Source organism: Epithele typhae, assembly GCF_022376455.1.
Source record: "Epithele typhae strain CBS 203.58 chromosome Unknown BXZ73scaffold_3, whole genome shotgun sequence".
Lineage (NCBI taxonomy): Eukaryota > Fungi > Basidiomycota > Agaricomycetes > Polyporales > Epitheliaceae > Epithele > Epithele typhae.
This window is the reverse complement of record NW_025954194.1, coordinates 159,779-180,873: the sequence shown is the minus strand read 5'-3', so window position 1 is coordinate 180,873 and position 21,095 is coordinate 159,779. Positions and strand designations below refer to the sequence as shown.

Genomic DNA, 21,095 nt, shown 5'->3' with positions numbered 1-21,095 from the left:
CACGTGAGGGGTGCATGGCATGTATGCGACGAGCGCCCGCCGCCGAGCTTCGAGCGACTCAGAGGGCAGCAGAGATGGCGCTTTGGGTGCTTGGCGCCCTTTGGCCGGCCACTGAGAAAGGACGTCAAGTGCCGCCAGCTGCCGCTTCACTGTCTTTGCACCCCGGCACCCTTGGTCCTTCCGCCAGTCGTCTCTTTTCTTACCATCCAGCCGCCCCCGGCATCCACACTCCTTCCGTCTCGCCCCTGGCCTCGCCTCTATGGCCTTCTTCGACGACCATAAGCCCTTGCCGCCCCCCGCCAAAGACGAGAAGCTGCCCTCGCTGCCTCCGCTCGATTTTGACGGCCCCGACGCACCCCTGCCCCCGCCCAAGATTGTCCACGACCTCGCCGACGACCCTGCTCCTCCTCCCCCACACAAACCCTCTCCCATCAATGTGAAGGCCTCTCTCGGCGCATCGGATCTGTGTACGTAGCATTCCTGCCTCGATCCCCGTCGTTCCCTCCCTTAGCTGCCACCCCCATAGCCCTAGGCTCTGCCCCGCTCACCCCCGCGACGCCTCTACCTGGGGCGTTACCGCCAGCGCCTTCATCACCCGCGGCCGACGGGAAACCCAAGAAGGCGAATCCACTCACCGACCTCATCGACACCGAAAAGCTCTACGTAGAGCTGCTTACGGGCATCATCCGAGTGCGTAATACTTTCGCTTCCCAGGCTCATTGCGGGGGGTCTGACAACGGACCAATGTTTTCCGATCGACCACAGAAAGTCGCGGCGGCATGGTCTCGGTCGAATCTACCTCCCCCGGAGCTGGACAGCATGTTTCGGAGTATAGAGCGTATTTACAAGGCCAATCGTTCGTTGCTTTCGGTATGTTCTCTTCATCAAGGCTGTTCCGTGCACGCATCTGATGGCGCCTGTAGAAACTGAAGGAGATTGGAACAAATCCCAAGGGACTAGGCGATCTGTTGATGCAATGGGTGTGTCTAATATACACGCGCCCGGGTTAGCGTCTAACGCGCAGCATAGATCGATGATTTGGAGGGGCCCTACACCATGTACTCCACCAAGTACTGTAGCGGGTTCGATGCCTGGGAGCCGGTCCAAACAAACGCAAGGGTTCGCACGATCCTGGCGATGTTTTCTTCATCGCACCCTCCCCCTCTACCGAATACGGCTCCCGCGCACCCGTCCGAGCCGCCCATCTGGACTCTGGATGAGCTCTTCTTGCTCCCGAAGGGGCGCATCAAGTACTACAAGAAGCTCTACAACCGCCTACTCAAGAGCACCACCCCTGGACGGAGTGATCATCGGCTGTTGTCTAGCGCTTTGGACAAGTTAGACAAACTTTTGCAAACAATCGACAGTCGAGCAGACATCCGCGTTGGCAGCGGCCCCATCCCGAAAGAGACAGTGCCGCTTGAGGCCGAGGATGAAGTGGTGATCGACATGCGCACCCGACAGAGCACCCTGGAGCCACAGCCACGGGTGCCGGCATCGACTCCGGGCTCTCCTTCTCAGCGCGCCAGCGATTCCACGCGGACGAGCGAGAGCCATTCCAGCAGGTCGGTGTTAGTATCTATATTTGCTCGACGGTCACTTATGTCCGCCGCAGTGGTCGGCGCTCGGTGGACACTGCGCCCACTACGGACGGCCGTGCGTCGACGTCTACGCTATCCATGCCCATCACAGACCTGGAGAAACGGCTGTCCACGGAGCGAACATTAGACATTTTCACTATGAAGCCCAAGGTTCGTGGAAGCATCAGCCATTGTCGAGAGATCGTCAAGGTCATTGATTGGCTTTGCAGCAAGTACGTTTGCAGATCGCACCTCCGAACCTACATTATACCCGAGAGCTGCGCTGCTCTACATCTGTGGTCATCACCTTCGTTCCGCGGACAACCGGGGAAGACGTCGTTCAAGAACGTGGGCATGTCTTCTTGCTGACCGACCTGATGTTGGTATGCGAGAAGATGACACCGAAGGAGATGGAGATCAACGGGAGCAACGGTCAAGACATGTGGCTACTATACCCGCCTCTTGCAGGCAAACATCTACGCGTCGCGCCCGTGGATGGTAAGAACTCACGGTCCTATGACTCTTCATGATCTCCTGTAGTGACGTTCTTTCCAGATTACACCCTGTCTGTTATGATCCTCCGCAAAGAAACTCTCATGATGCGCACCGACTCGACGGCATCTCGCGACCGTCTCATCGCAGACTTCCGCGAGTGCATTGACACTGCTTCGTCATGTAAGTCCCGAGGTGGATGTCCTCACAGGAATCATATAGCTCACCACATTCCAGTGTTCCCGTCTTCCAAGAATCCCCCTCCCCCAGTACCTGCGATGCCACCCCTGCCTGGTTCTAACGTTTCAAGACCGCCTTCTGTGCCGCTTAATCGGGGCAACTCCAATGGTGGTACCCCAGAACGAGCTATGTCTCCTGCGAGCGTCCATTCGCGGTCGTCGGGTACACCCTCGCGAGTAAACTCCGCAGGCGCTGCCCTCGCTGATGCGGCCCTCATGGGCGAGCTGAACAAGATGAACTTGGGACCGACATCCCCCACCGGTGCCCCCAACCAGCCGTACCCTCCACGCACAACTTCTGCAGGCCAAGGCCCTACAGGTCCAAATTCCTTCGCTCCAGGTTCAATCATGCCCGGGCAAACGTTCGGTCCTGGGCAGGTTATGCAGAAACCTTTCGGCCCCGGCTCTGTCATGGGCCCCCAAGCATTTGGTCCTGGCCAAGGCATGCCTCCCATGGGGCGCCCTCCTGGAGCATTCCCACCGGGCCCTGGAATGCCTCCGCAACGAAACCCCAACATGGGACCAGGTCCCGGCGGGCCTTCTATGCCCCCACAGCGCCATCCCAGTCTTACCAGCGGTCCACCTCAAGTGGGGGTATCCTTCCAAGGCCCCGGGGCACGTCCTGGTATGGGCCCGGGTATGGGCCCGGGCATGGGTCCTGGCATGGGCATGGGTCCCGGCATGGGTCCCGGTATGGGTCCTGGTATGGGAGGACCTCGTCCCGGGATGAACGGACAAGCCTTCCCCCCGCCTCGGCCCCCTTCGGAGCCCGCCATGGACGGTCTACGCAAGATCGGCGGTGTCCCTGGCCCATACGGCGGGCCCCAACCTCCCATGCCCGGCTACCCAGGCGATCTACCGCCTCCGAAACCAGGCTACTTGCAACGCAATGGCTCATCGAGCTCCCTCCCCAATATGGCCGACGGCGGTCTCATCGCTCCTCAGCCCCGTACACTCCTTCCCTCTACACAAATGAGCATGCGCTCTGTCTCAACCGCCGGTTCCTTCTCCATCGAAGACCCCAGTCCGCCGGGGTCTCCAGTCCAGGAAATGCCACAGCATACCGGGCCTACGACCTCCGTCGTCTCCGCGCAGATGAAGTGTAAGATCTTCCTCAAGCAGCAACACGCGCAATGGAAGTCACTCGGGAGCGCACGGCTACGGCTGTACCGCGAGAGCCCTACGAACGTCAAGCAACTCGTTGTTGAAGCCGACGACAAGCACAAGACAGTGCTCATCTCGACTATCGTCCTCACAGACGGCGTTGAGCGCGTTGGCAAGACGGGCGTTGCGATCGAGCTCAGCGACCGCGGGCTCCGGACGGGTGTTGTGTATATGATTCAGCTTCGGAACGAGAAGAGTGCGGGTGGGCTGTTCGAGGAACTGCTTTCCGGCTCCGATCGTCGATGAATGTGTCGCAAGGTTTATTCTCTTCGCTATGGGGTGCAAGAATGCGCATGGACGAGATGACATGGACTTCACCGCGAACCGTTCACGCCTCTTACCTTCCTTCGACCTCACATGCTTGTTCTCTTTCGCCCATCATCCCGCAATTACCGCTGTCGATCCATCCACTGTGCTCGCATCACTACATATTCGCACCCGAGCGGGCAACCACGCGCTCGTTCCGCACTACCGTAGACTCGTCTAGTAACATCTCTCGTTCTATCCCTCTGTCAAGATCTCTCGAATCAGGGTGTAACCTCTATTGCTCGTCCATCTTAATGATCACTACGCGTCCATACGACCCACCGCGTCTCTCGCGGCGCCCATTGAGTGCTTGGACTTGGAACCTGCTTGAGCCTGGCAGTCCTCAAGCTCATGCTGATGGCCAGTGCAGGTCCGCGGCGAGGGAGATGTGGTCGCTGCCGCACACGCCCTTCCGGGGCAGGCCCTCCCCAAACGCCTCCGCGGGGTGTGGCGCAGCGAGACCCTCGACCGTCACCCCGCGCCCGGGGGCGTCGAGGACGAAGATGTAGTCTGCAGACGAAACAGCCCGTCAGTGATGCGCGCACACGCCACAAAGGCAGGGTCTCACCGAGCACGGCCTGCCAGTACTGTCAGGCGCGTTCGTCGGTGTCAGTGCGCGAGATTAGAATTGACCCTAGAGAAACACGTACGTGCGTGTAGCTCGTGTAGACGGGTTCGTTGGCGCCGCGGCGTGCGCCGTCCACCGTCGCCCTGCTCCCGAACGTGAGCTGGCGGTCGGCGAGGCTCGGGACGGTGCGCATGCCGGCGTCGTAAGCGCTCGTCGGGGGCGCCCCCGTCGACGGCCTCGCCGATGAGGCGGACGAGCTCCGCGTCGGAGAGCAGCCCGTCGGAGGGCGGGCGCGGCGCGCGTTCACGATGACGCGGTCCGGGTCCGGGTCCGGGTCTTGCCGACGTCGCCGTTCCCGTTCCCGGACGGGGTGGTCGAAGGCGCGGCCGTGTCTTCTCCGCCCTCCTCACCCTCTTCCTCGGGTTTGCCGGTCTGGGGGACCGACGGGTCGATGGAGGCGTGCACGACGCGGGAGCGCTCGAGCATCGCCTTCTGGGCGGGAAGTAGCGGGTCGCCGACGAGGAGCGAGTACGCGGCGTCGTCCGGACCGAAGTTGAAATCTGTGTCCGCAGGCAGTACAGATGCGGATGGCAACATCGGCGAGGAGTAAGATTCGCGTTTGAGGGAACAAACGCGTGTCAGAATTTGCGTTTGCGTGGAGATGGCCAGCATGCTGGCGCAAGTAGGAACGAGCACGCACCGCCCGCTATGATACACGGCCAGCGCGACTGCGCGTCGCCGCCCTCAGCACGGAACTTCGCCACCTCCGGAGGAGGATGCAGCTTGTCTGCCAGGGTCTGTCAGAGGTCAACACGGAGATGCGCCCGGCGTACCTCGCGCGCTCGTACGTGTACTACAGCGAGAATGAAACGGCGAACGGTGTTAGCTCCGGCTTGCCCGACACGCCCGCGGCCGCTGAGGCAGCGTAGAGGCTGCAATAGCGGCAGGAACCGCGTTACTCACCGAGGGTGCCAGAACAGATGCGTCGTGGCTACGATCACGCCCTCGTCGGGTGCATCGCGCCGCTGTAGCGCGACGACGTTCGCGATATTCTTCGTGCGGAAGCTCGAGCCCTTTCGCGTCGAGCCCTCGTCCAGAACCCGGTCCGCCGCGCGCACCTCCTGCTCGTCGTACGCGACGACTCGCCGACGGACGCATTCGAACGCGGCGGCGCGGTAGGCGATCAGGCAGCCGTGCTTCTTGCGGGGCCCGCGGCGTACACGCACGCGTAGCCCGCGCGCTCGAGCTCCGGGAAGAGCTTCTCGGTCCGGTCGACTTCCTGCGATCCGCGCACCGTCGGCGCAGCCGGGAAATTGGATGTCAGCTTCGCCGGGGACCTGCGAAGGCAGGGCGACGGCTCGTGCGCACCTGGAGACAGCAGATCGCAGCGCGGTGGGAGAGGATCTCGTTATAAATCATGTGTTCGCGCTGGGCCGCCTTCAGGCAGTCGCTGGTGGGGAACAGCTCTCGGCCTGTGGGGGATGCACAGTCAACGCTGGCTGGAGGCGGCTTGGGATCGACTCACGAACGAGAGTCTGGGCCAGCAGCTGTGTTGAGACGTTATCAGCATCATGCAATCTGGCTCTGGTTCAACGCGTGTTCTCACATTCCATGTCATCACTCTGAGCGAGAGACCGCCGTTGCCAGGCTGGTGGAGCTCGAGCCATTCCCGAGGGAGAATGCGTGCCCGTGAGTCATCGACGGGAGTTTTGGGAGCCTCCGCGGTGATCTTCTTCGCCTGCTCTTTCTTGAGCCGCCGTGCCTCTGCCTTGGCGAGCTGTTCCGGCGTCGGGGTGTGGACCCTGGACATCGTGGTCGTGACCAGAGTCAGAGAGGACGCGGATCGCGGTGGTGCGACGCGTCGTGACTGAATGGCGGCGGACACGTCGGGGAACGAGTGACAGCGCAGATGCCGCAGGGCTCCGTGGATTCTGCGAGCCAAGTCTGCCAGCGGCGTGCTTGATGCGCAACCTCGGCGCACGGCGGTGGGCAAAAATGGATGTGTGTAGTCTGCAAAGATACCAGAACGGGCGACTTGTCATTTCGACCCGCTTGTATCACATGATCACACTCCGTCTGCCGACAACTGCGCCTAGGCTATCCAGCAATCGTCAATGCATCTATGAACTCCTGCTTACAGACGGACTGCCCAACATGACATTGCATGATACGAGAGACCAGTCATCCAAGCAGCAAGTTCGGGCCGCGCGAGTAGGGCTTGCACAGACGGGATAGGATATCTCTTCAGAAACACGGGCTACTAGGAAGGGTACCGGAACGTGGGGAGTAGGCGTGAACGACTAGAACATGAGACCGGGGACCCCCGTACCAGGCGTGTACGGTGGAATTAGAAGCTGAACGGGTTGCGGCCAGCGACTGCCACCCGCTCCGCACTGCCGTGGAGTGGTTTGGCAGATGCACGAGGGCAGCGCGCCGTAGCCGCGAGACGGACGAGGGGCACGTAGAAGTCATAAATGGTTGCAAGATCGTAAATGGTATGATGGTAGTCGTACTGGCCAGTCGTGATTCAGACACATCGAGAGGTGTCTGCGCACTCAAGCGATGATGCACTTGCTGCCGCCTTGCTTCCCCTTCCTCATGGGCGCAGGGGGCGGGTTGACTATACAGGCAGGCGCGCGTTAGCTCGCCGCGTGATGCGCTAGAGCGTGCAAGACACTTACGGACGGCACGGATAGCCTCGTCGAAGACGGTCTTCAGGCCTTTCTGGGTCAGCGCAGAACACTCCAGGTACTTCACGGCACCAATCTGCCTGGCCATATCCACACCCTGGGTGTACTGGATGGGCGCCATCCGACTGGGAGAACGTTAAGGCCGATGGTCGGAGTCGCAGATACGTCTCACGCACCGGTCCCGGAGCTTCTCAATCGTGGTGGGGTCTTCACGCAAATCCAACTTGGTGCCAACAAGGACTATGGGCGTTGAGGGGGCATGGTGCGAGATTTCGGGGTACCACTGGGATCACACAAGACGCCGTCAAGATCAGACTGACAATAGCCGAGTCCGAAGTGCGCACCTTGGTCCGGACGTTTTCGTAACTGGGCGGGCTGACGAGGGAGAAGCAGACGAGGAAGACGTCGGTCTGGGGGTAGGAGAGGGGACGGAGACGGTCGTAATCCTCCTGACCGGCGGTATCCCAAAGACCCAGAGAGATGGTCTTGCCGTCGACCATCACATTTGCCGAGTAGTTATCGAATACTGGACGACGAAAGTGATGAGGGGGGCAGGAGGGAAGGGGAGCGTGTAGTCTCACCAGTCGGGATATACTCGCCCTGGAGCGCGAGGGTAAGAGGATGGTGACGGGGGAGATGGGAGGGTACGCACCGGGAACGCATTGGTGGTGTACGAAATGAGAAGACACGTCTACAGCCAACCTCGATGAGCTGAACGCCCTGCAGGGCGGGGACAGAAACTCGCCTTTCCAACCGCACCATCTCCTACAACAACACCTGTGCGAGTGTAAGGGACGAGCGGGAGGGAGGACGGGGGCAGAAGGCTCACACTTAATGGCCTGCATTCTGTGTAATCAAGGGACGTCTAAGCACGCTCTGGCGAGGGATTGCGAGGGGAGCTGGATTGCGTGGCACGGAAGATAGGAGTCGGGGGACGGACGGGGAGGGGCGGAGGGGGGCGGTAAGCGGGGGAAGGGAAGGAGAGGGGAAGAGAGCGGTCACCTGGATAGATACAGGAGCGGGGGCAGGCAGGCAGGATGAAGTTGAGGAGAGGCGGAGGAGGACGAGGAGAGGAGGAAAGATTGTGCTAGGCTGTACTGATGGGCTGGACGACGCTGGTTGTACGCCAAAGAGACCACATCCGAGATTCATCACTAGGGCGTTCTCACGTTGCGCCTCGGCTGCGCCTCTGCGCTCACTCGACTCTCGCGACATTCGATTCCTTCCGCGACTGCGTCGTGCCCCGCGACGAGCAACGGCGGCAGCGCAACGGCAGACAGCCTGCCCACCATACGGGCTCCAGACCCGAGCCCCCAGGGGGCAGGCCTTCGATCGGACGTTCGCTGATGGCCCCCACGCCCGCCAGCGAGTCTCTGCTCAAGCCACCCACCGGCCGGGCGACGCGGAGCCGGCCGACCGCCGTCAGTCGCTGCCGCCAATATTGCGGCGCACGTTATCGCGATCGCCTGCGTTCTGCCCGCGAAATGTCCAAATCGCTGCCCCTGCGCTCGCACACTCCCCGACACTCTGCGGCCCGTCTGGCTACTTAACCAGCACGCCCTCCCAGCCAGCCCCGAGCAAGCTACCCACACGCGCCACCATCGCCAGCCATGTCCCGCCCAATGCCACGGCTCGTCTTGATCCGTCACGGTGCGGTCGTCATGCACTCGACGCCAGTCCCTCAATTCATCACTTACCCTTTGTCCAGGACAGACAGAATGGTCCATCAATGGGTCAGTCTGCCTTCCTTTCACCCCTGCCGCCGGCTAACCTCTGCCCAGACGTCATGTTCGTCTCCTCTTCACTCCTCCGCGCTGCCGGACAGCCCTCACGCGTATCCCCCTAGACGGGTCGCAGCGACATCCCGCTCACTTCGCAGGGCGAGAAGGAAGCCGCAGAACAGGCCCAGATTCTCGTCGGCGAAGGCAGTCAGTGACCCTCGGTCCCGTCGCTCCGGAGACGCGCTCATCCCCGGCCCCTCTAGAGATCATTGATCCAAAGAACATCTGCACAGTCTTCGTCTCTCCTCGCATTCGCGCCCACAGGACCTTCCATCTCCTTTTCGATCACCTCCCAGAACTCCCCCATCATGTCATCAACGAGGAGGTCAGGGAGTGGGACTACGGCGAATATGAAGGCCTCCTCTCCTCCGAGATCAAGAAGCTCAACCCGACCTGGGTCATATGGAAGGACGGGTGAACGATCACCTGCTTGTCTCAGCCCTCTCGGCTCACGCCCATCTTCAGCTGCCCTGGTGGAGAGAGCACTGAAGACATGTGCGCTCGGGTGGACAATGTCATAGCGAAGGTTTGATAGTCCGAGCTAGTGTGTGACCCTCCGTCTCAAGTAGTTCCGTTAGGTCCGCGAACATCATCGCGCATGGAAGGAGGAAGGTAAAGGAAGTCGCGACGTGGTCATTGTCGCCCACGGCCATTTCAACCGGGTTCTCATCTCTCGTTGGATCAACTTCCCGCTTTCGTTGGGTACGTCCACACACAGCCAGGCGTGATAGGCTCGGGGGCTAATGTGATCGTCAACTTTAGGCACCCATTTCAACGTAGAGCCGGCTGGTGTAAGTCGTCCAGTGATCACGAAATTCTTACCATGTCGACGTGAGACTCACCGCTTCATCCTGGACGCAGGTCGCGATCCTTGGATATAACCACAACAATCTGGCGGAGCCGGCGCTCAACGCGCTCAACTTGTACGCGCGACAGGCGTAGGACTATTGAGAAAGTCTGAGGAGGACAAGGGATGCCTTGAGGAGCCATGTAACATTTAGAAAGTGTTGTACGAATGATGAGATAGTATGCGACATCAGGAAACAGATAAAAGTCAGTCGGCACATACGTCACGGGTTGGAAGGCTCGGAGTGCGAAAGATTCGCGCCAGCGACGCGTCGGCCACAGACGCGCCCGCGCGGGTGACTATTGTCGGACCCGGTTCTGTCACATACTCCCATCTGTGGTGATCCCACCCACCCCTCACGCTGTGCATCTGCACAGTCTACTACTTCCCTACACCTCTCTAATGGCCGACGTCGCTCCCGTGGACCCGCGCCCCCGCACGAGGAGGCGCTATCAGAAGACTCTGGCCCTGCACATGCCGCCCACGAGGACCCTCAGGCGGAGGACAGCGAACACGAGGTGACTGACGTGGTCGAGCCTGCCCCTTTCGAACCCGAGCCTGCACCCACCGTCGAGAATGAACACGAGCACCCGGCCGAGAATGGCGTGGCAGAAGAGAAGCAGAACGGCGATGTAGCGGAGCCTCAGCCTGACGGCCCACCCACCACCCCTCCCCCCACGGCCGATGACGCGCCACAAGCCGACTCTTCAAAGGAGCCCACACCGACCACGAGCCCGGAGAACTCGCCAGCGAAGAAGATCTCCGTCAAATCGTCTATCTCCGTCAAGCCTGCCGCCGGCAAGGCGGGCCCTCCCACTCCGCTCGTGAAGAAGGTGCGTATTCCATCTTGACACGTCCCCGGCCCCCATCCACACATCTCCGAACGCGCACGGCCCACGTCTTACGCGTCCTTCAACCCGCCTCGCGCGCGCGTACGTGTAGATCCTTAACTCTGGCACGTTTGGCTCCGGCACAGTCAAGCCCACGCATACAGCAGCCAAGGCGACCACTACGCCAGCAGCCAGCGCGCCAAGACCTCTCCCACCGCCCCCACCGCACTGAAGAAAGCGACCAGCGCGGGGACCGTCGCGCCCGCCTCGAAACCCGCCGCCACGAAGCCCGCCGCCTCGTCCACCAAGAGCATGCCGCCCCCCACCACCGTCCCGGCCCGCCGTCAGTCGGTCGCCCCCGCTGCAAAGCCTGCCGCTCCCATGCGGTCGGCGACGCTGAAGGCCGCCCCCGCCCCCGCCCCCGCCACCAAGACGGCCACGTCTGCGACGGCGAAACCAGCCCCGTCGGCTGCGAAGCCCGCCCCCCGCGCGTCTGTCGCATCGCCCGAGGCGGGTGCCGCGGCGCTCCGGTCGTCGACGTCTGCGAAGCCCAGGGCGTCCGTGACCGAGGGGGTGAGGCGCACCGTCTCAGCCATGAAGGCCACGGCGATCGCGGCCACGGTGACGAGGCCATCGAGCACCGCGTCCGTCAGGCGCACTCCGGGCTCGCAGTCGATTGCGTCTATCAAGGAGGTTCGGGACGACAGCAAGGCGTTGGCGGAGCTGCAGGGCAAGGTGCGTGATTCGCTTCCGACAGTGCAATAGCGTATTCATAACCCGAATAGCTCGACGATGCCACCAGTGCACTCGGCTCGAAGTCTGAGGCGTTCTCGGATCTTGAGACTGAAGTGGAGGAGTTGAAGGGCAAGCTGGACTCTGCTCAGGCTGAGGTGGACGCGAAGGCATCTGCAGTTGCCGAGCTCGAGGCGGCGAAGACACAGGCTAAGGAAGAGCTCGCCGCGGCGCGCGAATCGCTCGAGAAGCTTCAGTCAGGTCAGTCGGACGGCTCATCGCAGCTCGACATCCTGCGGAAAGAGGTGAGTCTGCCGTTCTTTCTCTGATGTCCTGGGTCTCATGCCCAACGTCGCAGCTCGAGGAGACGAAGGCCGCCAATGTCGCGTTGACTGAGCGTGTGGCCGAGCTCAGCTCCCAGATCGAGTCTATGCAGGAGCAGGTCGCCGCCGCGCAGAAAATCTCGAGGTTCTCCGCGCCACTTCTGAAGCCGCTTCGTCCTCTGCGTCTGCGTCTGCCACCGCTGAGCACGAGGCGCTCCTCAAAGCCCAGGCCGACTTTGAAGCGATCAAGACCGAAACCGAAGCACTGAAGACCGAGCAGACCGCCGCCATTGCTGCTGCTGAAGCTAAGATCGCAGAGCTACGGGAGAAAGCCGCCGCCGTAGACGTGCTTACTGCCAGATTGAGCAGCTCAAGGCTGAGAACGACGAGAAGGCGAACAAGGTCTCTGAGCTCGAAGTCGAGATCCTCGAACTCCGCGAGGAGCAGGAAACCTCGGGCGACGCACATTCCAAGTCCGTCACGCGCCTCAAGGAGCTCGAAGGGGAGCTCGCAGCGTCCGTCGCCGCCGTGCAGAAGGCCGCCGAAGACGCGCAGGCGAAGGAGGCTGAGTTCGCAAGCACGAGCGCAGCAGTCGATGCAGCACATAAGACGGAGTCGGAGTCGGCGGCGGCGGCATACGCGGAGCTTCAGGCTAAGCTCGCCGCGTTGCAGGAAGAGCTCGCGCAGGCGATCCAGGCTGTGGAACAGGCCAAGGCAGACGCACAATCGGCTGCTGTCGAGCATGCGAGCAGGCTTGAGGCGGCGGACAAAGCTCGCACAGAAGTCGAGGCGGCGCTCAACGCGGACATCGCCCGGATCACTGCTGACCTCGAGGTATGTATGCCGTGTGACAATGCAGGACCCTATCTCATTGCGCACCTCAGAGTCAAGAGTCAAAGTACAACGCCAAGGTCGATGCAGTCAAGGTCGAGCACGAACAGCTCCTCCAGCAAGCGTTCGAGAAGGCCAAGGTGATGTGATCTGTACGTTCGTTGCGTCTGTGGCTAACGGTAGTCTTAGAACGAGGCCGGCGACGCGCACAGCGTAGACCTGCAGAAGCTTCGCGCCGAATCTCAGGCGGCCATCGAGCAGCTCCGCGGCTCACACCAGACTACGATCGACGAGCTCAAGTCGGAGCACGAGGCCGCGCTGGAGCGGGAGGTGAAGGCCAAGGAGAAGCAGCTTGCGAACCAGGCTCTCGAGCTCAAGGCTACCCAGGAGGACCTCAACAAGGCTAAGGCAAACGCTGCCTCTCTCGCTCAGGAGCTTGAGAACGTCAAGGCCCAGCTCGAGGAGTCGAAAACTCTGATTGCCTCGCTGGACAAGTCGGACAAGGACGAGATTATTACCGGCCTCAGCCGGGACCTCCACAACCTCCGCGATGACCACAGCGCGCTCAACGAATTGTTCCAGGCGACCAAGAGTTCCATCGGAGAAATGGCCGACAGCCACGCGAAAGAGCTGGAGCAAGCTGCCATTGGCCGTGCCGAGGAAGTCACCAAGCTCCGCAACGCCCATCAGGAGGAGCTCACCCAGCTTGTGCAGCAGAAGTCCGAGCTCGTGACGCGCCTCTCTGACCTTGAGGGCGATCTCACCATGGCCAAGACGACGGTGGCGGCCGAACCTGCGACTCCCCAGAAGACGAACGGGAGCGTGGGCCACCAGCGCAATACCAGCATCTCGCGCGACGAGTTGCAGCGGCTGCACGAGGCGCACAACTCGAAGATGCACGACGCGCAGGCGGAACACGAGCGCGCTATGCGTGTGCTCCAGGAGGAGCTCGAGCTCGCCCGCACGAAGGCCGACGAGCTGCAGCAAGACCTCGCCCGCAAGGCGATGGAGATCCAGTACCTCGAGCAGGATCAAGACGAAAGCCAGGACACAATCACACGGTACGTCAAGGTTTTCGGCATGAAGGGCTTCTTTTGTGCTATGTTTGCGCTGGCCGTACTGCACGGGATCTTTTGATCCTATCCACTCTTTTCCGTTCCCTCCTCCATCTCTGCTCTCTGATACTATCCATTATCCGCCCTATTTACCTATCGCTATACCTACTTATGTGCTGCTGTATCTTTGCTCTGCTCGCATTTTTGTATCTATACATCGCACCACAACACCTCGGACATCTCATCTCACGCATCTCCTCTGACTTCATCCGCTCTCTTCTCTCTTCCATTTCCGCTACGATGCAATCTTGCTCATGCCACGCTCCTTCCCCCGCGCCACGCGGTTTTCATCCTTTAGATTGAACGAAGAGGTCGAGCAACTTCGCGAGCAAGCCAAGGCCTGACGGCGCAACCCCACCGCCTCGTGGTCCCAGCACGAACGCCGCACCTCTCCTGCTTCTTTCCTTCAAGTTTTCAATGTTCGATAGCTCAACCCTCCGGACTCCATCCCTACTCCACACCGCTCGCGCACGGCCTCCCCCATGCAAGCCGCACCACCTCACTGCCCCCACCACAAAGCCTAACATAGGGTAATCGCACTTCTTCCTTCTCTCGCTAACCCGCTCCGCCCTTCCTTCCAGCCCGCTCGGCCCCTCGTTGTCCCCCACCCCTATGTTACCCACTTGCACTATACCCGGCCCGGCTCTGACTGACTCCCGCCCACCATCCCGCCTGCCCGATGCCTGCTACGGATATCTCGCTAGTTTACAGTGTACTTGTCGTTGTTGCGTAATTGAACACCGATATCGGCGAGAGAGGAAGCTGAGATACGGACTTTGGCACGCGCGCGGGCGGAAAATGCAATGAAAACAGTCGATGGTACTGTGCGGGAATATAATCCTGTCCCCTGACAAGCTGACCAATGCAACACGACTCGAATGCAGAGAGCTTAGTTCGACCGACTTAATTCCCTTGTGCCTGGCTTAGAAACCTTCACCACCTGCTCGGACAAGAGGCTGGTATGTACCTGTAAGCTGCTCTAGCGTGTCTCATCGCACTCTCAAGGCTGTTTCGGACTTTATATCGCACACGGCAGAAGCGTGTTTATCGCGCCCGAGATCACGACGAAGACAAGTGCAGTCGCGAAAGCCATCATGCCTTCCCAGGAACGTGCTTAATCATACATGCTCTCAATCTTCCAACAGCCGTTCACTAGAGCAGCACTACTCGAAGCTGACCTTGTTCTGATAGTTGATGGTGTCAGTCATACCGGCTCTCGGGTTCGATGGGGCGTCTCACCTTGTAGAAAGCGACGTAGTTCTTGATGTTCTCCGCCTCCTTCTTGGGCTCGGGGTAGTACCTGTGTGCGTGCGTGTAAGCTTTCGTCTTGGCCACCTCACCTGCGAACATACCAAGCGACGTCGCTCACTTCGGTCTTCCCCGCACTCGACGCGTTGTAGTACGACGCTACGCTGCAATGTCTACATCAGTTTGGCCGTTCGAACGCGGACCTGTTGATGGACGCACCCCTTCCAGCCGCAGGTAGTGCTGAGAGAATATGAATGGTACGTCGCGCGCGAGTTGATTTCGACAGCGACTACTGGGTGTTCGACGACGTGAAGGCCTCGGAGTTGACGGACTCGGGAGGGAAGTAGTGGTTCCCTTCGACGAAGATGGTCTTGTCGGACTCTGCGAGGACGGTGCCGTTGAGGGTGACCTTCATGACGACGTTTGCGAGCCTGAAGTTGGATGAGAAGTGGGTGGATCGTGGCTGGGAGGGGACTGCAGAAGCCCTCGAAGCATTCCTACATATGTACCGGGGCAATAGGGACTTATGGGGCTGTCTGAGTAATCGGGAAGTTGGTGTGTAATGGACGGCTGCATTGGGCCGTACGGCATCGCGAGCTGCTGAGTACGGCTTAGTAGTACTCCAAGCCCGACCTCGAGGTCTGCAGCTTCGACCGCCATGCTTTGCAAGACCTCGACAGCTGGCCAGGGACAGTGCGGGGAGAGATTGTGGCCGGTCCCGATAAGGTCATCTTGCGCGCAACTGCGGGAGCGCGGGCGCGGCGGGCCGGGCAGGAACAGGTGGTGATCGAGGCGTGCATTCCACGCAAACAGCGACGTCGTTAAAGTGGGGCGAGCGGACGACCGGAATCAAGCTTCAAGACTGCTTGACCTGTCGCCGGACGATTGCAATAATAGTCTCGATAATTTAGGGCCCTGCGAGGAACACAGCAATGGACGACCGACAATAGTAGCAGATACAACTAGACACAACATGTAGCACACAGCACCAATTACGTAGATGGAGCGAATTATACTGATGCGACGATACAACGAACACCCAAGGAAATTGGAGGCACAGCAAGACGTGCCCGGATCACGCCTTCGCGACGTGCACGAGCCCGCGCTTGTCCAGCGGCGCGAGGCCCGCGCGGACGAGCGCCGCGACCTCGCCCATGTCGCGGTGCACGCCCGGCCAGAGGTGGACGGCGAAGCGGAGGGCCTCGAGCCCGGCGAACGCCTCGGAGGCGAGCACGGCGGAGAGCGCGGGCCAGTCGAACGCGGCGTCGATGTTGCCGAGCAGGCGGATGTCGCACGCGAGCGAGCGGAGCGGCTGCGGGCTGCAGGGGGCGTCCGCGGGCGGGCACGCGGCCGTAGTGGGCGTGTTCGGGGGCACGGGCGTGGGCGAGGGCGAGGGCGAGGAGGGGCGTGGCGCGGGCGAGGGCGCGGGCGAGGGGGACGCGGGCGCGAGGGTGGCGAGCAGCGCGGCGACCCAGGGGAGGTGCGCGCTGTAGTGGACCGGGAAGCGGAGGGAGAGCGCGGAAAGCGCGGTGCAGTCGCCGAGCGAGACGCTGTCCGGGAGGAGGATGGCTGTGCGGGAGAAGGCGACTGGTCAGCGTCTGTGTGGAGGACGGGGCGCGCGCGGGAGGTGCGACGTGCACGGAGAGCCCAATTAGGGTTTAGAGTGAACGTGGGACCTCGGGCGCGGTGAGGACAATGTCCGAGGGCGAACGGAGGCGGAAGCGGACATGGGCATGAGAACGGGAAGGGCACTCACTTTGGTCGCCGGTGAAGCTCCAGTCGAGGTCGAGCTCGCGGAGGCTCGTGCCCGCCTGGGCGAGGAAGGGCCCGACGAGGTCTGCGTCGTGCGCGTTGGCGCAGCGCACCTTGAGCGAGGTGAGGTGCTCGTGCACCCCGGCCGCGGCGAGCCACTCGAAGATGTGTTCGAGGTCGAGGTCGCGTCCGAGCGCAAGTGTGCGGAGCGCGGGGAGAGGGATGGCGTGTGGGGCCCGTCGCTCGTCCTTCCATGTCAGCCCAGAGAGGGAGAGGGCGGAGAGGGTAGGGAGACGACCGACGAAGTCAACGACGTCCGCAAAATCGGAAAATTGGCAAAAGGACAGCGAGAGGGAGGCGACGGAGGATAGAGGGAGGGAGTCGAGTGCGCCAAGGCAGTTCATGTCCGTATGGGAAATGGTGAGGGTACGGAGGGCTGGCAGGAGGGCGAGGACGCGGGGGAAAGTGGTCTCGACATTATGGTCGATAGCCGATGGCACAGGAACGAGGTGCTTTCGGAGGGAGTCGGTGGACAGCTTCGAAACCGCAAGGTCGCGGACGTAAAGACCGAGGTCAGGAGCGGCGTGGAGGAGGCGCTGGAGGGAGCGGACGCGAGCACGGCCGTCGAGGGAGAGCGCGCGGAAGAGATGAAAGCGCGAGGCGAAGAGCCACGACGGGGAGGTGAGGGCGCATGCACCGAGGGCCTTCGGGTTGTCGTGGAGGAAGTCGATGATGTAGTCGGAGAGCTCGTGAGGAACGCGGGACATGGTGGCGAAAGCTGTGCCGGGGATGAGCGGGTGCGCGACCACGCGTGGAGAGGAGGCTCACCAGAGAGAAGAGAGCGAGAAGAGCGGTGTCGGGTCCGAGAGCAGTGAGGAGACAAGGGCGGGGAGAGCGAGGAGTCAAGACTTTATGGCGAGCGGGATCAAGGATCAAGGAGAGGGAAACTTGAGCCGGTCTGAGAGGGACGCTGAGATTTACGACATGAAACGTGGAGGGCTATCTGAGAGGCCAGCCGAGGAGGCTGGCACGAGCAATCTGGGCTGGCAGGAGGCGGGCCGGGAGACGTTCGGCTCGTGGCGCGGTCCATTCACGCAGCGGGGAGCGTTGTGGCCGAAGCTTTGGAGCGACAGTGAAGCGCGCTTGGTCAGAGGCGGCGGCGGCGGCCTGGGCGGAAGACGAGATGCGCGCGACGAGTCTCGTTGTGCCGGGTCCAGGAGCGCCAGCAGACGCGATGGACGACATGACGTGTGCGCCGGCAAACAGCGCATGCAGGCCCCCGGCAGGACGGAGACGTTGAGGAGAGAGCGCGAGGCCGACGCTGGAAGACGCCCGAGCGCTCCCTCGCGCCCCTTGACGCCCGGCCCACCGGCTCCGTCCGCCGCAGACGGAGCGGGCGCCTGTGCCCCCAGCGGAATGCGGGGCTAAGGAAAGAAAGAAAAGGATCCCGCGTCTCCGCAGAGGCCGCACGGGCATCGCCGCGGGGAAAGCGGGCGGAGGCAGGCTCGTACCATGCACGTCCATCGTCCGAGCTCGACTTTGCGGAGCCCCGTCCTCTGATCATGTCCCGCAAAGTCGCGCGTCGCCCGTGTTTGCCCCGGCCAAACACCTCTCTTAGCCGCCGCCCAATATTTTGGGGCACCGCGCCATCCCTCCTCGTCCTTCCCTCCACCCGCTCTCTCCCGCCCTCTCCCCGTGCCCCTTCCCTTCACGACCCCCCTCGTTCATCCCCAATGGCCATCACCAAGGAACCCGGCCAGAAGGGCGTCAACTGGTCCAACATCGCTGTCGGTCAGTCCAAACCCGTCTCTCGTCCGCTGGCCACGTGAAATCTGACGGTCATGTCCCAGGTGCCATTATGAACATGGTAAACTTCCCGTAACGCGTATACTCACCCCCGAGTGCTAACTGACGCGTCATTCCCGCTGGACGATGCTGTAGTTCGTACGTATCCCTCTCTTCCTCGCTGTATGCGCCCTTGCTGACCATTCCCGCAGGAGGCAAGTTTTCGACGCACGCACCCCGCTGGTGCTTCAAAGCTAACCGACTTTGAATAGGTTACGACACTAGGCCAGCCGCTAGAGGTCGTCAAGACTCAGATGGCCGCCAATCGGTCACAGTCCATGTTCCAGGCCCTTCAGACCGTCTGGAGTCGTGGAGGTGTCGCCGGCTTCTACCAGGGTCTCATTCCATGGGTGAGCACCCTGCTACCCAACTCTCTACTCTCTCGTTTACATCGCCCATCAAGGCCTGGATCGAAGCCTCGACAAAGGGTGCCGTTCTCCTCTTCACTGCGTCCGAGATCGAATCCGCGACCGTCTCGATGGGCCTCAACCCCGCCGCTGCCGGTCTCCTCGGTGGTATGGGTGGTGGTATCGTGCAGGCGTACGCGACCATGGGTCAGTAATCACATGCCATCTCCCGTGCCTGGTCGACTGACGACGCACACGCTTCCTCCAGGTTTCTGCACGTGCATGAAGACCGCCGAAATCACGCGCCATAAGCAGGCTGCTACCGGCATAATTCCCCCATCTACCTGGGCAGTCTTTGCAGACATCTGGCGCAGGGAAGGTCTCCGCGGCATCAACAAGGGTGTGAACGCCGTGGCCGTCCGGCAATGCACCAACTGGGGCGCCCGGTGAGTGCCTTGGCCGTTTGTACATCTGCCTGCTGGATATTCACGATGCGTCTCAGGATTGGTCTGACCCGGCTAGCGGAGAGCAGCATCCGGAAGATCCGGAACAAAGGCGAGAAGGATGCCCTCACGCCGCTCGAGAAGATCGCAGCGTCGTCGATTGGTGGTGCTCTGGCCACGTGGAACCAGCCCATTGAGGTTGTCCGAGTCGAGATGCAATCGATGGCCAAGTCGGCGGAGCGTGGGGAGAAAAAGACCATTGTGGGGACCCTGAAGTACATCTACAGGGAGAACGGTATCAAGGGCCTCTACCGTGGTGTCACCCCCCGTATCGGTCTCGGCATTTGGCAGACGGTCTGCATGGTGTCATTTGCTGACTACGTCAAGGCTTGGTACGTTGCCCTGCTCACACCCACGTGCCTAACGCTCATCGCGTCGATTGCAGGATCAAGAAGCAATGACGGACTTAATTATTCTTGGCCGTTTCTAGACGCATGCGAAGCTTATGCCCTTCTACTTTGTGACTACATTACATTAGGTTCATTGCAATGCTCATTGTTGGACGGAAAACAGACTGCCATCGAGAGTGCTGAGCATACCAGCCAGAACTGTGCGTGCGCCGGGGCCCTGGATGTGGGGATGCGGGGGTGCCCTGATCGAACGATCTCGGCCGGGCCGGCTATGCCTTAGCCGTGCTGGCCAGCGCCCAGGCGTCCAGGTCTGCCCTCGTCGCCCTCGGGCTGTGACCTCCCCAGTTGCTCTAAACCTCCTCCGAGTTGCCTGCCAACACATCACCTCCAGCCATGAGTGCCATCGCCCCAAAGCACATGAACCCCCTCCTCGCTGCGTACCTCCGCAACCTCACCACACACCCGCTCAGGACCAAGGCTATTACTACAGGTGAGCATTCCACTCGTCAGCTCACCTCCCGCCACGCGTCAGTTCCTCAACAACATCCACACATCCCGCTATTCCCCTCCATCCTACTTCCCCCCGCCCCCGCCCCGGCTCACACGTACGCAAATGCTGACGCAACCCCTGACCGGGGCCCCAGCGCTCCTCCAGTTCTTCCAGGAGATCCTCGCCTCGCACCTCTCGCGCACGCCGCCCCCGCGCGTCGCCAAGGACGCCCCCCTGCTCGCGCACGCGCTCGCGCGCGCGCAGGTCTCGGGCAAGGCGCTCAAGATGGCCGCGTACGGCGCGGGCGTGTCCGCGCCGCTCGCGCACGCGCTCGTGAGCGCGCTCCAGCGCGCGTTCGCCGGCCGCGCGGGGGAGGGGGTCGCCGGGCGCGTCCGGATGTTGCTCGCGAGCCAGCTCGTCGTGGCGCCGATCCAGATCCTCGGTGAGTCTCTCGCGTGCGCGGGCGTGTTGGCGCAGGAGGGGGGAGGCGCGGAGTCGGCGTCCGTGCTGCGCGGTACTAGGGTCGGCGTGCTGATACGACGTTCTGCGCAGCGTACCTCTCGTGCATGGCGGTCATCAACGGGGCCAAGTCCGCGAACGAGGTCTGGAAGACCGTCAAGGCCGGCTTCCTGCCGGTGATGAGGGTGCGTCCGCGTCCGCTCGTGCGCGAACGGGCCTTGCGTGCTGACCGGCGTCGCGTGGGGGCGGCGGGCAGATCACATGGATGACGTCCCCGGTGTACACCGTCTTCGCGCAGCAGTTCCTGCCCGCGGAGATGTGGGTCCCGTTCTTCAACCTCATGCAGTTCATCGCCGGGGTGAGTCCTCGGTCCGCCTGACAGCGCCCGCCTTCTCACTCAGAACCCCGCCTCGCAGACGTACTTCAACACGAAGCTCAAGCAGATGCGCCTGAAGGCCGACGCCGAGGCGAAGGCGAAGAAGGATGCCGAGAACAAGGACTAGGCTCAGAGTCGGCCATTTCCCTCGCGAACACGTATACCATACGTGTTCTTCTTGTACGCCGGATCCCGCGTTACATTACTCGCGATATAGTAGTGCATAT

General features: G+C 61.6%; 9 protein-coding genes across 9 annotated transcripts; 5 read left to right on the top strand and 4 right to left on the bottom strand.

The window, feature by feature from the left end:
* Positions 1-259: 259 nt before the first annotated feature.
* Positions 260-3,721, top strand: BXZ73DRAFT_39649 (uncharacterized protein; the record flags this gene model as incomplete). The annotated part of the gene is made up of 9 exons (XM_048018425.1): positions 260-467; positions 527-690; positions 766-870; positions 924-980; positions 1,030-1,565; positions 1,616-1,751; positions 1,811-2,078; positions 2,136-2,255; positions 2,310-3,721. 9 exons carry the CDS (start codon positions 260-262, stop codon positions 3,719-3,721), a joined length of 3,006 nt encoding a protein of 1,001 aa, XP_047882401.1.
* A 409-nt stretch (positions 3,722-4,130) lies between these two features.
* BXZ73DRAFT_87016 (Endonuclease/exonuclease/phosphatase) lies at positions 4,131-6,159 on the bottom strand (the record flags this gene model as incomplete). The annotated part of the gene is made up of 11 exons (XM_048024386.1): positions 4,131-4,291; positions 4,350-4,368; positions 4,432-4,685; positions 4,760-4,909; positions 5,050-5,136; positions 5,198-5,202; positions 5,313-5,548; positions 5,572-5,628; positions 5,718-5,821; positions 5,875-5,896; positions 5,956-6,159. 11 exons carry the CDS (start codon positions 6,157-6,159, stop codon positions 4,131-4,133), a joined length of 1,299 nt encoding a protein of 432 aa, XP_047882400.1.
* Positions 6,160-6,904: 745 nt separating this feature from the next.
* BXZ73DRAFT_87015 (small GTPase rac1p) lies at positions 6,905-7,884 on the bottom strand (the record flags this gene model as incomplete). Its single annotated transcript, XM_048024385.1, has 7 exons — positions 6,905-6,969; positions 7,031-7,164; positions 7,216-7,322; positions 7,384-7,565; positions 7,688-7,730; positions 7,785-7,816; positions 7,869-7,884. 7 exons carry the CDS (start codon positions 7,882-7,884, stop codon positions 6,905-6,907), a joined length of 579 nt encoding a protein of 192 aa, XP_047882399.1.
* A 765-nt stretch (positions 7,885-8,649) lies between these two features.
* On the top strand, positions 8,650-9,762 carry BXZ73DRAFT_39213 (phosphoglycerate mutase-like protein; the record flags this gene model as incomplete). Its single annotated transcript, XM_048018333.1, has 8 exons — positions 8,650-8,689; positions 8,748-8,776; positions 8,886-8,967; positions 9,024-9,234; positions 9,286-9,346; positions 9,399-9,522; positions 9,583-9,611; positions 9,682-9,762. The coding sequence occupies 8 exons, from the start codon at positions 8,650-8,652 to the stop codon at positions 9,760-9,762; spliced, it is 657 nt and encodes a 218-aa protein (XP_047882398.1).
* A 307-nt stretch (positions 9,763-10,069) lies between these two features.
* On the top strand, positions 10,070-13,520 carry BXZ73DRAFT_87013 (uncharacterized protein; the record flags this gene model as incomplete). Its single annotated transcript, XM_048024384.1, has 9 exons — positions 10,070-10,087; positions 10,156-10,500; positions 10,732-11,232; positions 11,283-11,534; positions 11,588-11,671; positions 11,698-11,892; positions 11,913-12,386; positions 12,437-12,523; positions 12,573-13,520. 9 exons carry the CDS (start codon positions 10,070-10,072, stop codon positions 13,518-13,520), a joined length of 2,904 nt encoding a protein of 967 aa, XP_047882397.1.
* Positions 13,521-14,661: 1,141 nt separating this feature from the next.
* Positions 14,662-15,161, bottom strand: BXZ73DRAFT_96550 (DUF427-domain-containing protein; the record flags this gene model as incomplete). Its single annotated transcript, XM_048027106.1, has 5 exons — positions 14,662-14,682; positions 14,738-14,798; positions 14,851-14,910; positions 14,966-14,986; positions 15,040-15,161. 5 exons carry the CDS (start codon positions 15,159-15,161, stop codon positions 14,662-14,664), a joined length of 285 nt encoding a protein of 94 aa, XP_047882396.1.
* Positions 15,162-15,821: 660 nt separating this feature from the next.
* BXZ73DRAFT_40017 (uncharacterized protein) lies at positions 15,822-17,265 on the bottom strand (the record flags this gene model as incomplete). Its single annotated transcript, XM_048018496.1, has 3 exons — positions 15,822-16,065; positions 16,186-16,315; positions 16,503-17,265. The coding sequence occupies 3 exons, from the start codon at positions 17,263-17,265 to the stop codon at positions 15,822-15,824; spliced, it is 1,137 nt and encodes a 378-aa protein (XP_047882395.1).
* A 966-nt stretch (positions 17,266-18,231) lies between these two features.
* On the top strand, positions 18,232-19,594 carry BXZ73DRAFT_87010 (mitochondrial carrier; the record flags this gene model as incomplete). The annotated part of the gene is made up of 7 exons (XM_048024383.1): positions 18,232-18,289; positions 18,349-18,365; positions 18,556-18,693; positions 18,747-18,897; positions 18,959-19,136; positions 19,193-19,525; positions 19,579-19,594. 7 exons carry the CDS (start codon positions 18,232-18,234, stop codon positions 19,592-19,594), a joined length of 891 nt encoding a protein of 296 aa, XP_047882394.1.
* A 342-nt stretch (positions 19,595-19,936) lies between these two features.
* Positions 19,937-20,995, top strand: BXZ73DRAFT_96547 (uncharacterized protein; the record flags this gene model as incomplete). The annotated part of the gene is made up of 5 exons (XM_048027105.1): positions 19,937-20,033; positions 20,188-20,475; positions 20,586-20,677; positions 20,749-20,850; positions 20,909-20,995. The coding sequence occupies 5 exons, from the start codon at positions 19,937-19,939 to the stop codon at positions 20,993-20,995; spliced, it is 666 nt and encodes a 221-aa protein (XP_047882393.1).
* Positions 20,996-21,095: the final 100 nt, after the last annotated feature.